The sequence below is a fragment of the Callorhinus ursinus genome, unplaced genomic scaffold, assembly GCF_003265705.2.
Source record: "Callorhinus ursinus isolate GAN/ISIS: 27379988/994484 unplaced genomic scaffold, GSC_fseal_2.0 scaffold7, whole genome shotgun sequence".
Classification (NCBI taxonomy): domain Eukaryota; kingdom Metazoa; phylum Chordata; class Mammalia; order Carnivora; family Otariidae; genus Callorhinus; species Callorhinus ursinus.
The window spans coordinates 47,007,862-47,022,226 of NW_027397069.1; the positions used below are offsets into that span (position 1 = coordinate 47,007,862).

The 14,365-nt window shown below is 37.9% G+C and overlaps 1 protein-coding gene across 8 annotated transcripts in view; it reads right to left on the reverse strand.

Annotated features, from left to right (window-relative positions):
- Nucleotides 1–14,365, reverse strand: part of ELF1 (E74 like ETS transcription factor 1) — a 106,448-nt gene that overhangs the window by 15,943 nt on the left and 76,140 nt on the right. For 6 of the 8 annotated variants that reach the window (XM_025874806.2, XM_025874802.2, XM_073894482.1 and 3 more), the window contains 3 exons: nt 8,726–8,906; nt 3,215–3,322; nt 1,730–1,897 (listed from right to left, as the gene is read on the reverse strand). In XM_025874806.2, coding sequence (XP_025730591.1) covers nt 1,730–1,897; nt 3,215–3,322; nt 8,726–8,906 — 457 coding nt within the window. The remainder of the gene's footprint in view (nt 1–1,729; nt 1,898–3,214; nt 3,323–8,725; nt 8,907–14,365) is intronic. The other 2 variants (XM_025874807.2, XM_073894483.1) reach the window with 2 other exon arrangements.

The following is a 14,365-nucleotide window of genomic DNA, read 5'->3' on the forward strand; positions in this document are numbered from 1 at the left end:
CAATCAAACTGACGTACCCATCTCAGCCCTTCAGAGATGCTGCGGCCTCAGCTCACTCTTAGTGTTTTCATTTTCCTCTTCTCTTTGGGCTCCTGGACTTTCCCTTACTTTCACGTGAAGTGAGGTTCTGGGTGGCTGGTGATTAACCAAGATATTAAACTCAAAATATTACACAAACTGGAGGAGTCAGAAGGCAATGAAATGGAAAGAGCATCAGACTTTAGATGAAAAATTCCCTTTGAGGGCACCTGGGTGGCTCAGATGGTTAAGCATCTGCCTTTGGGTCAGGTCATGATCCTGGGGTCCTGGGATCGAGTCCCGCATCGGACTTCCTGCTCAGTGGGGAGCCTGCTTCTCCCTCTGCCTCTCTCGGTCTCTCATGAATAAATAAAAATTTTTTTTAAAAATTCCCTTTGAAATTTAAATCTAATTAAAATCTAACATTTTCCTCTTCAATTACTTACCAGCTGATTTCCAACTCATTATTTTCCCCACTGGACTCTTATACTGGAATCCATGCTAGTGGTTTTCAAAATATGTCCTGTGGAAGGAAGCTAGAAGCTAACTGCCCTTACCCAAGCTCTTTCTGAGTTTGCATAAAAGGGTTTAGATAAAAGATTGAGGCTTTAAAAAGTTGGAAAACCTGGGACACACCTGGGTGGCTCAGTCATTAAGCGGCTGCGTTCGGCTCGGGTCGTGATCCCAGGGTCCTGGGATTGAGCCCCACATCGGGCTCCCTGTTCTGTGGGAAGCCTGCTTCTTCCTCTCCCACTCCCTCTGCTTGTGTTCCCTCTCTTGCTGCTTCCCTCTGTCATATAAATAAATAAAATCTTTAAAAAAAAAAGTTGGAAAACCCGATTTCTGCGAGATACACCAAATAATCTAATTTTTTAATGAATCTAATATGAAGACATATACCTTTTTTTTTTTTTAAAGATTTTTTATTTATTTGACAGAGAGAGACACAGCAAGAGAGGGAACACAAGCAGGGGGATTGAGCTGAAGGCAGACGCTTAACGACTGAGCCACCAGGTGCCCCTACCCGTACTCTTTAATAGGACTGATCGTTTTTTTTTTTTTGCTCTTTTCATGTTACTTTTTATTTATTTATTTTTATTATGTTATGTTAATCACCATACATTACATCATTAGTTTTTGATGTAGTGTTCCATGATTCATTGTTTGTGTGTAACACCCAGTGCTCCATGCACAATGTGCCCTCTTTAATACCATCACCAGGCTAACCCTTCCTCCCACCCCCTCCCCTCTAGAACCCTCAGTTTGTTTCTCAGAGTCCATCATCTCTCATGGTTCACCTCCCCCTCCGATGTCCCTCCCTTCATTCATGGGAAGATCATTTTCTTTTTAATTTTCAAGTTTTATTTTTTTTATAAAGATTTTATTTATTTATTTGACAGAGAAAGAGAGAGACAGTGAGAGAAAGAACACAAGCAGGGGGAGTGGGAGAGGGAGAAGCAGGCTTCCCACTGAGCAGGGAGCCCGAAGCAGGGCTTGATCCCAGGACCCTGGGATCCTGATCTGAGCTGAAGGCAGACGCTTAACGACTGGGCCACCCAGGTGCCCCGACATATACCTCTTAACTTATGCTTTGTACCCTCACCTTTTCTTATCTAAGTTTTAATTGGTGTAGAAATAGCCTCGAATAAAAATTATGTTTAGATTCCACATCAAAATTTGATTGTTTGCCCTAAACAAATTAACCACTCACCTTTTTTTCTTTTAGGTTGTTCTGGTGATGATGCTCCTGGTGAGTGTGCATATGTCTCTTGAACCTGCTGAGTTTCCATCACTTCAGGAATCCCATCTAATGTGACGGATACATGGGTGATTGGGGCAACAACAATGTCATCTTCAGATGAACTAAATATATTATTATCTAATGGAAATAAAATCAACTAATTATAATTAACTTTGTATTATAAATCAAAATAATTTCATCAGATAGTTTTCTGTTTCTATGAAAAATCTGGTCCCTTATTTCTTCTGTCCAAAATTAGGCGTCCTAAGACAGACCAGGCTTGACAGGACTAATTCAATGCCCTTCTTACTTGACTGCCTATCACCAATCTATCTTGTTTCGCTTCTCCATTCTTCTCTCATTGCTGCTAAAGTTATTCTCTGAAACCTAAGTCTGATTTGACCATAGAATTCTGCTATGCAAAACTTTCTACCCTGAAAATTATTAGAAAAATAAAACTGACCTTTCACACAGTTCATAGAGGGGAAAAAAACGATAAGAGCAACCCAAACTCCACAGCCTGACATTTGAAACTTGCACAATCTCGATCAAATCTACCTTTCCACTCTCATCTCCCACCTACCAAGAAGCTTACACTTCAGCTATACCAAAGCATTTTTATCTCAAACATTTCACTGTTTTTTTACAGATTTGTCTCCTTGGCTCAACCCATTCTCTCTACCTTAAATGCCTGTCCCTATCTCCTCTTTCCACTAAAAGCTTATTTGTCTTTTATGGCCCAGGTTAAAACATTTCTTCCATAGAGCCTGTCTCTGATATTCTCAGCCAGAGTACTCTTTTCTTCCAGAACACTTTGCTATCCCTTCCATGGCCTTTATTTTTGGCTATTACATAAACAACTACCTTCAAAATTAATCTGTAAACTTGAGGGAAAAAAAAGTTATCTGTTCATTTATACATCACATTATTGCCTAATGCACTCCTGTGCATACAAATACTCAAACCACATCTTAAATTCACTTAGTAATAATTAATTTTATGAGTTTGACACTCTGTCAGAAAAGCTCAAAGGAGAACATGGATTTAAAAGCAGATCGATAAGGCGGCAGTGAATTTTCTGCCATGAGGTGTTAGAAATTTTTTCAATGAATTTTTGCCTATTCACTGATGAATCCTCATACGGATCATTAAATTATAATAGTCTGGGCCGTAAATGCCCTAATACTTTCATCAATGAGGTTACGAGAATAAATTCTGCTTTTATTCCTAAAGGTCTCCCTCCTCAATTAAAAAAAAAAAAAAAAAAGTCTTGTTTAACTGAATACTTTAGCAAAGGTGTCTCAACTAGTACTGTACCTTAAAATGCACTTGGGACACAACACTTATCAAACATGATCTCTGGTCTCTTGGTATTTGCCATCTAACAGAGAATGGTGGCAAGAATAACTGTTCCAAGTGTATGGACATGAACAATCACGGCACATGACCACTCACTTATTCGTTTCTCGTCAAGCATAGGGCCAGGAGAATCCATATTGAGGAGTGCCTCAGCAGCCTCAATCGTCTCAATCGTCTCGTCCCCATTAGGACAGGAGGCTTCAACTACAACACGTTTGGAAAAAATATGAGTTAGCTACAAGACCTCTTGTTGCTTGAAAACACACAGATTTTGATCTCTGGAACATCACTTAATACTTGGGTTTATATACATACTTTGTATCAACAGATAAAATCTATATTATTGAATATGACTATTAAATTCTCTCTTTCTTCCTTTTCTCTTGTAGGCTCTGGGTAGGCGCCCCCAGTGCGGAGCCCGACACAGGGCTTGAACACCGATTCCCTGAGGAGCTAGACCTGAGCTGAGCTCGAGAGTGGGAATGCTTACCTGACTGAGATACCCAGGTACCCCTCTACTTCTAATTTTTTAATGCTTCTCTCCCTCTCTCTGCCCTTTCTCCCACTCCTGCTCTCTCTCTCTAAAATACATAAATAAATCTTTAAAAAAATAAAAGGAGAGGGCACCTTGGTGGCTTAGTCAGTTAAGCGGCCAACTCTTGGTTTTGGCTCAGGTCATGATCTCAGGGTCTTGCGATCAAGCCCTGCATTGGGCTCTGTGCTCAGAGCAGTCTGGTTGGGTTTCTCTCTCCCTCTCCCTCTGCCCCTCCCCCCTGCTCTTTCTCTCTAAAATAAATAAATGAGTTCTTTAAAAATAAAAAATAAACATATTAGATATACTTCAATCCATTAGTTATTGTCCTTATTAATGCTTCAGTTGTCCCATGTTTGGCTAAAAAATATTTTGTCTTTGTTTTTTTAAAGAAAAAAATAGACCATGAGTTCATACTAGTATTTTCAATTCAAATTTAGCATAAAATGTATTTCTAGAATTATATATTTATACCATGTATTTATATAGCATTAATAGGATTATAAAATTTTTATTTAACTTTGCAATTTAACATTTGTATACCTAATTTTACTCTGTAAATCTGGGCTTATGACATTAACTTCATTATTTATTTGATTTTACCCTAACATCTCTCTCATATACACACACTCACACAAGTTGTAATTATTGAAAACAGTTTAAGATTCCTTAGCAGCTTTATTTTTATTTTTTGCTTTTTAGGATATTTCCTGTTAGGAAATGCACAGCCTTAAAAGTAACTTTAGGGGTGCCTGGGTGGCTTAGTCAGTTAAGTGTCTGACCCTTGATTTTGGCTCAGGTCATGATCTCAGGGTTGTGAGTTCGAGCCCCTCAGCGGGCTCCATGCTGGGCGTGGAGCCTGCTTAGGAGCCTGCTTAAGATTCTCTTTTTCCAAAAAAAAAAAAAAAAAAAGATTCTCTTTTTCCCTCTCCCTTTTCCTCTCCCCGACTCACATTCTCTCTAAATAATTAATAAATAAATAAAATCTATTTAAAAATCACTTTAATCTTTTTTTTAAAAGATTTTATTTATTTACTTGAGAGAGTGTGAGAGAGAGAGAGAGAGAGAGAGTGAGCACACAGAGGGAGAAGCAGACCCTCGCTGAGCAGGGAGCCTGATGTGGGGCTCAATCCCAGGATGCTGGGGTCATGACCTGAGCTAAAGGCAGACACTTAACCAACTGAGCCACCCGGGCACCCCCCAAAAAAATCACTTTAAGTAATTCTTCTCTATATGGTTATGCCACATCTCAAAAATGTAATTAGGTTCATTTGTTTTAGTGTGCTTCAATTTTTAGATTGCTCATTTTTCCTCTTTTGGACTTAGTGTTGTTTTATAATTGTTAAATATTTACAGGGTTCCAAAGTAAAAATGACAAAACAAAGTACATTTAGAAAATCTACCTTTTATCCCTGCCCCTTCCTTTTCCCTGTACGAAACCATTTTTATTAGTTTTGAGGTTTATTTTTCTATTTTTTAAATACAAACAAAGACACACATCATTTATATTCTTTTTCCTATCTTAAATAAAAAGTAATATACTATTTATGCTACCTCACCCTTGCCTTTTTAACTTACTATACAGTAAAAATCATTCCACAGCTATATACAGAAATCATGTCACCTTTCGTATTTCAAAAATATGAGGCAAGTTAAATATGTTTAGTATCAAAGTTAGTTTGTAAAACTTTGTTTATTCCATTCAGCTTCAGTGCTTAGATTGAGAAAAGCAAAATAAATGAGTTGATCCTACATGAAACATGAAAGAAAACCAAAAAAGTATATCTAGCTTTTAAAAACAAAGAAAATGTTAGCCCTTCAATAAATGGATGACAGAAATTTCTTTTGGCAGGGCGCCTGAGTGGCTCAGACGGTTAAGCGTCTGCCTTCAGCTCAGGTCATGATCCCAGGGTCCTGGGATAGAGCCCCACATCAGGCTCCTGGCTCAGCGGGGAGCCTGCTTCTCCCTCCTCATGCGCTCTATCTCTGTGTCTCAAATGAATAAATAAAATCTTTAAAAAAAAATTTCTTTTGGCAATAATAAACCCCACAAGCTTTTCATACATGCATTTTAAAACTTCTTTGTAACAGATTAGCTGTGATCTAGCAATTAGTTAAAATCTATTTATACCATATACTATAATAACTTAGGGAATAATTTATTAAATACATTTGATATTATTATGAATTACTAAAAATTGCATTTGACCTTGTAAAAGCAGACAAGAATACATATGAAGAGACACATAATAGTATTATTTAAAAGAGAAGATTTACTAATGAATATAGTCATCATGGTTACCTTCTATTTGAGAAAATAGAATTTGTACCATCTCCATTAATAATTTTACTTTTACATCTTCAAAAACTGGAAATGGAAGAATCTCCACATACAAAGAAATCATGATCAAATGACTTTCAAAAATTGTTAACACCATAACCTTTTTTCAAATGAAACTTTATGTAGGAACTCTATCATATAAACAGATAAAAGTGGTATTTTACTATTATACATTTATTTTACAGGTTCAAATATACATCAAACTTGATAAGAGATAAACGATGATAAAAATGAAAGTATTGTAATGAACATGAAAATCTGATATCAGGGTATACAGATGACACCTGCAGTCTAATATAAGCCTCAAACCCATAAAAATAGATCTTTTTATTATTGAAAATTTCAAACAAAATCAAATTATGGAACACAGTATAATGAATTCTCACATATGTGAGAATTAACCATTATCAGCACAAGGTCCATCTTCTTTCATTCCTACTCCAATTACTGCCCCCAAGGTCTCCTCACACACACCCCACACCCACTCCCTGCGATTATTTTGAAGGAATCTAAGACACTCTATTTCATCTCTAAATATTTTGGCATATGTATGGTATGTTATTGTCATACCTAAAAATATTAACAATTCCTTAATATCATCTGAAGTGCTATCTAGGACTCAAAGTTTATAAATTCTTTTCTCCCTATCTCTTTTCCCCCTGTAGTTTCTGAAAAGCACAACATTCTTCCCTCTCTTACTCTGAACTCAGGAGGGCTCCAGTGTTCTTTGCTTTCTTATGTCATTGCTCAAACAAGGATGGAAGAGTTAAATAAAGGTTCAAGTTGGGAAATAAAATAGGGGAGGGAGAAGAAATATGAAAATAGTGAATCTGATTTTCAAGATATGGCGGCTTGTCTTCTAGACCCATTCAATACCAGTTCTATTTTCCAGGAAGGAAGGAGGCTGTCTGTATTTTGCCATCAGCTGTCTTCAAGTCCAAGCCCAAGAAAGTGAAATACTGAAAGAAAGAAGTAATTCCTTCTCCTAAAGATCCCATATCTGCTTCCCTAGTAATTTCTTCTCTGAGGACCACCTTGATGACTTCAGGGGAGACCCTCATTCCCAACCTACAGAGACAGTGTAGCCTTACACTAAGGCATCAAGAAGTTACGACAGAATAGCTATACAACAGATATATATGCACAGCGATGAACATTCTATTATAACAAAACACATAACTCACTGTCAGTAATGAATGGAAACCTCTCATCTGAGTAATCTAATTTCCTAACTGGTAAGGAAAAATCTGGTAAGTCTAGATTTATCAGAAAAACTTTCATTGGGTTCCTCTGAACAAAAAATGTGAATATAGGATATGCTTTGTAAAAAACAGAGGACAATACAAAAACTAAGTGTTGTTTGTCAATGTTATCAGTAGGGACTCAGTCACTTGGTGTGTGATCTTAGGCAAGTCATTTCATTTAACCTAATTTTTTTTCTTTTTGTCTTGTGAGAATTAAATGAGATAAACTTTTAAAAATCTTCCTTTTTAAAAAAAAATAAAATAAAATCTATGTTAATACGATGCACTAAGAAGACAATGCCATTTTGGTGGTATTCTTGCTCAAAATGCATTATCTCAGTCGAGATAATGAGAAAATATCACAGAAATAAAATTGAGGGACATACTACAATGTTTGACCAGCGCTCCTCAAAAGTGTCAAGGTTAGGGGCGCCTGGGTGGCTCAGTGGGTTGAGTGTGTGCCTTTGGCTCAGGTCGTGTTCCCAGGGTCCTGGGATCGAGTCCCACATCAGGCTCCCTGCTCAGCGGGGAGCCTGCTTCTCCCTCTTCCTCTGCTCCTCCCCCTGCTCATTCTCTCTCCCTCTCCGTCAAATGAACAAATAAAATCTTTTTTAAAAAAAAAGTGTCAAGGTTACTGAGAGACAAAGAAAGAGGAACTGTTACAGACTGGAAGAGACTAAGAAGAAATAACTAAATGTAAGATTATAGATAGGATATTGAAACAGAAAAAGGACATTAGTTTGAAATGGCTGGCATACAAATAAAGTGTAGGTTTAGTTAATAACACTGTGACTGATGCCAATTTCCTATTCTTTTTTAAAATTTAAGAATAAATATTCAAATAACCTTTGCTTCCAAATAATTAATTTTCTCAAACACCTCCAACACCTCTGGCCCAGAGAGATCAATGTAAATGTATAAAAATACAAACGTACGTACCAAATTCTAAAACTGATGAAAACAGCATTATGCACCACCTCACACTTACACCATGAACTCTTCACGTTTCAAATATGCTCCTAGTTCTGACTGAACCAGAAGAGAAATCTTTAAACCCTAGGACCTGATCCTACATCTGGGTCACAGCCTCCTATTTTGCTTCTTGTGACAGCAGTAAAAGTAAAAGAAGAACAATCCTATATTTTTCCCTACAAACAACTTCTCATTGTTATCAAGAATACACAGCTTGGTATATAAGAAGCATTCAGTGAATACCTGACAAAGTGTTCCGTTGGTCTGGTTCTTCTTATATATCCCTATATATCACATTCACCTCAATATATTTAGGAAAGAAGGAAGGCGAGGTGAGAAAGCAGTATGAAACACAGGTAGATGAGGAGGAAATATAATTTTCTTCCCCCTGCTCTAGCCTCTGTAGGTAATGGAGTTCCCTGAAACCAAGTTAAGGACTTCTTACTCCCCAAAAATCACCGGGCAAGGAAACTGCCCAAAACCACGCTGAGGTAAGGTGCTGCTGGAGGCACACACACCTGTAAGCGTGATGTCGTCGTCATCATCATCTATGATCTCCTCTTCAGCGACATCCAGGGAGCTCTCAGTAATCATGTCATTGGGCTCTTCCACACAGGCCAGACCCGCGTAACTATTGAGAATGTCAGCACCAGGAACATGCTCCACAATTACGGCAGGAAAAATAGCTGGGTCACCAAGCTGGGAGGGGTGAGGGAGAAAAAAGGATTAACAAAGTGTTTGCTTTTGTTAAATACAACCAAAAAATATTTTATACTGGACATCAATTTAGCTTTTCTATCATCAGCTACTTAAATCTTGACAATCTTCCTGGGCTGCAGACAATATATATCTATTAAGACCAAATAAAACTTTTATTATCAACCTTGGGTCTTAACAACCAAGTTTTCATTGGAAAACCCCATAAAAGCATACTTATAAACCACATTAAATTAAAAAAATGCTAGTATCATTAATTCATAAAAAGCAGCATACAACAAATGAAATGTACAATTACATAAAATCTCAACAAAAGTTTGACAGGAAAAAAACACAGAAGCTTAATAAATATTACACCATCACTGTCACATAGCCTGTGTTTAACAGTAGCTTTTGGCTCAAATGGGAAAATTAACTTTCATTTTCTATCTAGTCATAAGATCGCAAAATTTTTGATCATGTCTATCGCTATCTTTCTATCTTATTATTTCTATTTTTTCTGATTTGTTTGATAGTGGTAGACATTCTTCCTTTAACCCTAAATAATTCAGTGTGTATTTCCTAAATACATGAATATTACCTTATATACAGAGTACAATTAACATATCTGTAGCACTGCACACTGAGGTTAAATGCAACTTCTATCCTAAGAATTTAACTACTTCAATTCAACATTAAGATATCACTCTCTGGGTTAAACATACTGTCTGTGCCTTCAAGAATACTATGCTCTGAAATTTATGGTTAATAACCCTAGAATATATTTGGATCATTTTAATCCAAAACGTTTCTTCCTATTTCAGAAAAGAGGAAGGGGCGCCTGGGTGGCTCAGTTGGTTAAAGAGACTGCCTTCGGCTCAGGCCATGATCCTGGAGTCCCGGGATCGAGTCCCACATCGGGCTCCCTGCTCGGCAGGGAGTCTGCTTCTCCCTCTGACCCTCTTCCCTCTCGTGCTCTCTATCTCTCATTCTCTCTCAAATAAATAAATAAAATCTTTAAAAAAAAAAAAAAAAAAAAAAGAGGAAGTCAGAAGTAACTGACTCCCCAAATCGTAAGTTTTAAAACAGAAAGTAGGAGGCTCACACATTGCACTGTAAAACTCACACACACACACACACACACACACACACACACACACACACACGAGAGGAAGTCTATACAATGGCCAAGGCAAAGCATAGTCATTGGGCTTTCCTTTTCTCTCACTTTATTTTTTTAAGATTTAATTTATTTATTTGTCAGAGAGAGAGCACACAAGCAGAGGGAGCAGCAGGGAGAGGGAGAAGCAGGCTCCACACTGAGCAGGGAGCCCGATGCGGGGCTGGATCCCAGGACTCTGGGATCATGACCTGAACGGAAGGCAGACACTTAACCATCTGAGCCACCCAAGCAGCCCCCCTTTTCTCTTTTTTAAGAGGCGAATGCTGCACATGCAATCCAACCTAGCATGAACATGTGCTTACTGAAACATACTTCTCTCGTAAGAGCTCAAGGTTAAGCCCCCCTAGTCTTCTAATGAGGCCGGACCCAGAACTGAGTTAATTTTCACATGATTTCATTTTATGCTGCAACAACTCTATGTACCAGGTAAGAATAGAGCTTATCACCTCTATCCCTTGGCAGAGGGAGAATTAGATAAGAAATTTACCCAAGGTCACCCATGAAGTCAGAGACAGAGGCATGTCAAAGCAACTCCCAGGAGCAGTCCTCACCCAAATGAAACCAAACCTACTTGGCTCCTGAAATGTGGGGTAGTGAGTGTTAAAGGTATGGGTATTACAAGGGATATCTCCAAAATTTTATCTAAATCAACATAGTTCTCAAGTTTCAAATAACTACAGATATTTGTTACCATTTTCTTCCTTGTTCTATTCTACTCACCAGTAAGTGAAATGGAAGAAATGATTACTCTATTCTCCAGAATTTCTAGGTCTCAGGAACACACTGTTATAACACTAATCAATGCTACTTCTCCATCAGTGCCCCTCCCTAGAGACAAACCCTGCTACCAGTTTCTTTGTTCCCTAATAGAGACAGTCTATGTATAATAAAGCTTATTTCAATTTACTTTATTTTTTAAAGATTTTATGTATTTGACAGAGAGAGACACAGCGAGAGAGGAAACACAAGCAGGGGGAGTGGGAGAGGGAGAAGCAGGCTTCCCGCCAAGCAAGGAGCCCGATGCGGGGCCCGATCCCAGGACCCTGGATCATGACCTGAGCCGAAGGCAGACGCTTAAAGACTGAGCCACCCAGGCACCCCTCAATTTACTTTAAATAATAACTTTTAATTTCACTTCAAAGATTTTAATAACTTTTAAACCGTTTATTAAGAAAAATGTTAACTGTAACAGAGCAGGAAAATTAATTTCCTTTGAAGTAAAAAAACTTAAATTAAGAATGAAAAGGAGAAAAAAATGGTAAAAAAAAAATGGAATGAAAAGAGACACATGGTTCTGAGATTTTGAAAGTAGCAACATGTAAAAAAGAAAGACTGTGAACCATAAGACCTCAGGCATTCTCCAATCCTACTATCATTTTCCTCACTTTATCTATTTAGATTTTTATTTATTTATTTGAGAGAGAGAGAGCAAGCACAAGCAGGAGGGAGTGGCAGAGGGAGGAGAAGCAGACTCTCCGCTGAGGAGGGAGCCCGATGCGGGGTTCAATCAAAGGACCCTGGGATCATGACCTGAGCTGAAGGCGGATGCTTAACTGACTGAGCCACCCAGGTGCCATTTTCCTCACTTTAAATGAAAGAAGAGAACTAGCTGATCCTAAGGGCACTTCCAGGTTTTGTTTTGTTAAGATGTATTAAGGCATGGATGCTAAAAATAAGTATATAACGTTACAATAGAAGAGATTCATGCTTACAGACTAAATGGGGGGGGGGGGCTAGCATGCACAGGGGCCACCTACCTGTTGCCTCTGCTAGTGCTATTAACTAACATTTATTAGCACCTAACATGCACCAGGTATTCTGCTCATTGCTTTATTTATATGAATTACTACCTTATTTAATCATCTCAAAATCCTATGAGGGAGATACACTGGATTATCTGTTTTCTACATGTGAAAACACAAGCTCAAGGGGAAGGGAAATAATTTACCACAAGTCATATGGCTAGTAAGTGGTAGAACCTTAGCTGAAACGGACTCTAAGGTCTATGGTTCTTTGCCTGTACACCATTATGGTCAGCCTTAAACATGGTGCCGTTTTGTTTTACTGGCATATTTACTTGGCTCTGTTTAAAAAAACAAAAAAGGCAAGGGGCTGTGCTGTGTTTAAGGTATGACTTTCTATATCATCACTCGCAGGGCTTCTCCAATCTGAGTTTATTATGAACTTTGTTGCGGGCCATAGACAGGGACTTCCCCGGATCACTCCCGACTTAGCCATGCTGTCTTTCTCTAAGGTACTCGCTCCTCTCATGAAAAGCATGGGCTATTCTTTTCTATTCCACTGAAATGGCGATGTACATTCAAAGTTGTTCATCTCTAATTTCTCCAGGGTGCTTTTAAATCATATACAACAAACAGACCAACTCTACATGTCAGGTAACAGGCCTGAATCTGTATATACAAAATACATCTAGGAAACCCCTCTCAGGTATGGAAAGAATCTCCCCCCTCTATTAACATAAATGGAAGGAAAATACACACTCCAGAAACCCAAGCTCCTGGTCTAGGCTCGTGATAAATTCCTGCCTTTTATACTGATTGACTAGCAACTAACTGGCTCAAGTCTGAGTTACCAGTAACCTAAAACTTTTATAATCACACATTCTAAAATTCCTGATTGAGAAATGGTTCCCAACCTCTTAAATGAAGGCATGGCAAAATTTCAAATGTTAAATTTTCCTAGATTTACATTTTAAAAATGAATAAAATACTGGGACTTACTAGTTCGCTAGGGCTGCTGTAACCACGTACCACAAGACTGGGCGGCTAAAAACAACAGAAATTTGTTGTCTCACAGTTCTGGAGGCTGGAAATCTGAAATCGAGTTGTTGGCAGGGTAGTTCCTTCTGAGGGCTTTAAGAGAGGGATCTGTTCCAGGCCTCTCCTTGGCTTATAGATGACTGTTGTCATGTTCACATGGTGTTCTCCCCTGTATGTGTCTGTGTCCAAATTTTCTCTTCTCATAAGGACTCTGATCATACTGGATTAGGGGCCTACTCTACTCTAGTATAACCTCATCTTAACTTACTACATCTGTAGCAACCCTGTTTCCAAATAAGGTCACATTCTGAGATATTAGGCCTTAGCATTTCAACATATGAATTTGGGGAGGTGGGGTACAAAGAGCAATTCAACCCATAGCAGGATCCAATTTAATTTAGCTTTAAGTCTATCATTTGACGGTTGGCTCCCTCTACCCAAAACAACTTTGCTAGCTTGTAGCAATTAAGATTATATATTCTTGTTACTATTTCTAAATTGAAGCTAGACATTATTCTTTAAGTTTCTTTGCTGAAGACCACCAAATCTTGCCCACTTCATTTTTTCCCACATCATTTCAACCAGAACCTTCCCAAGATTTATTTAAAAGATGAACTTCAGGAAGGCCACAGCTACTCATAAAATGGCCATATCCTCATAGTTAGCAATAAGATCTGTTACCTTCTTTTAAGAAATGAAGGTGTCAACACTTTGTTGATGTCCTAACAAAAATACTATGTTTCACTTGGTTGGCTACTTAAAAAAAAAAAATCTCCAAATATCTCTAAAACCTCTCTTTGTTTAAATAATCATCTTCTCTTCAGTATCTTTTAGCTGAATCAGGGAACCCCAGTTAACTCTACCAATGGTTATCAATGCTGACTACACACTGGGAAACACCTAAAAATATCAATACTTGACCCTACATGGGAGAAAACAAGTCAGAACATCTGGGGATGTGACCATGACCATGTTATTAAAGTTCCTTGGATGGTTCTGACGTGCATGCAGGGTTTAGAACCACTACTCTAAATAATTACGAAATTCAAAACTACATTCCCTAAACAGAGTTAACTTGATTTACACGAATGTCTGAAATACTAGTAATCCAAAAAACAAGTTACTTTATTATGACATCTTTTGGCACTTGCAGACTATTTTCCCATTTGTTTTTGTAACAGAACCAAAATAAATCATAAAATGATGGGCGGGAAGAGAGATGGAAGACTTCTTGGGATTATAATCTGTCAAAGAACAGTTTTCAAAGCCTCAGTTTCTATAAGCAAATTAAACCGTAGTGATAAGCTTTCAACTACTGTGTAACTTTACAGAGGGTCTTAACTCCAGAGAGAAAAATACATACCAGTTTTCCTTTCTATTAATTTCAGGTAAATTTAACACATGTGTTGAAAGCAAAACTAACAATTTTTTTTTTAGCAGCTATAATAAAAATCAAACCAAGTTCTGGCACGAAAGAGTTCCCCAAATTTCAACACCGT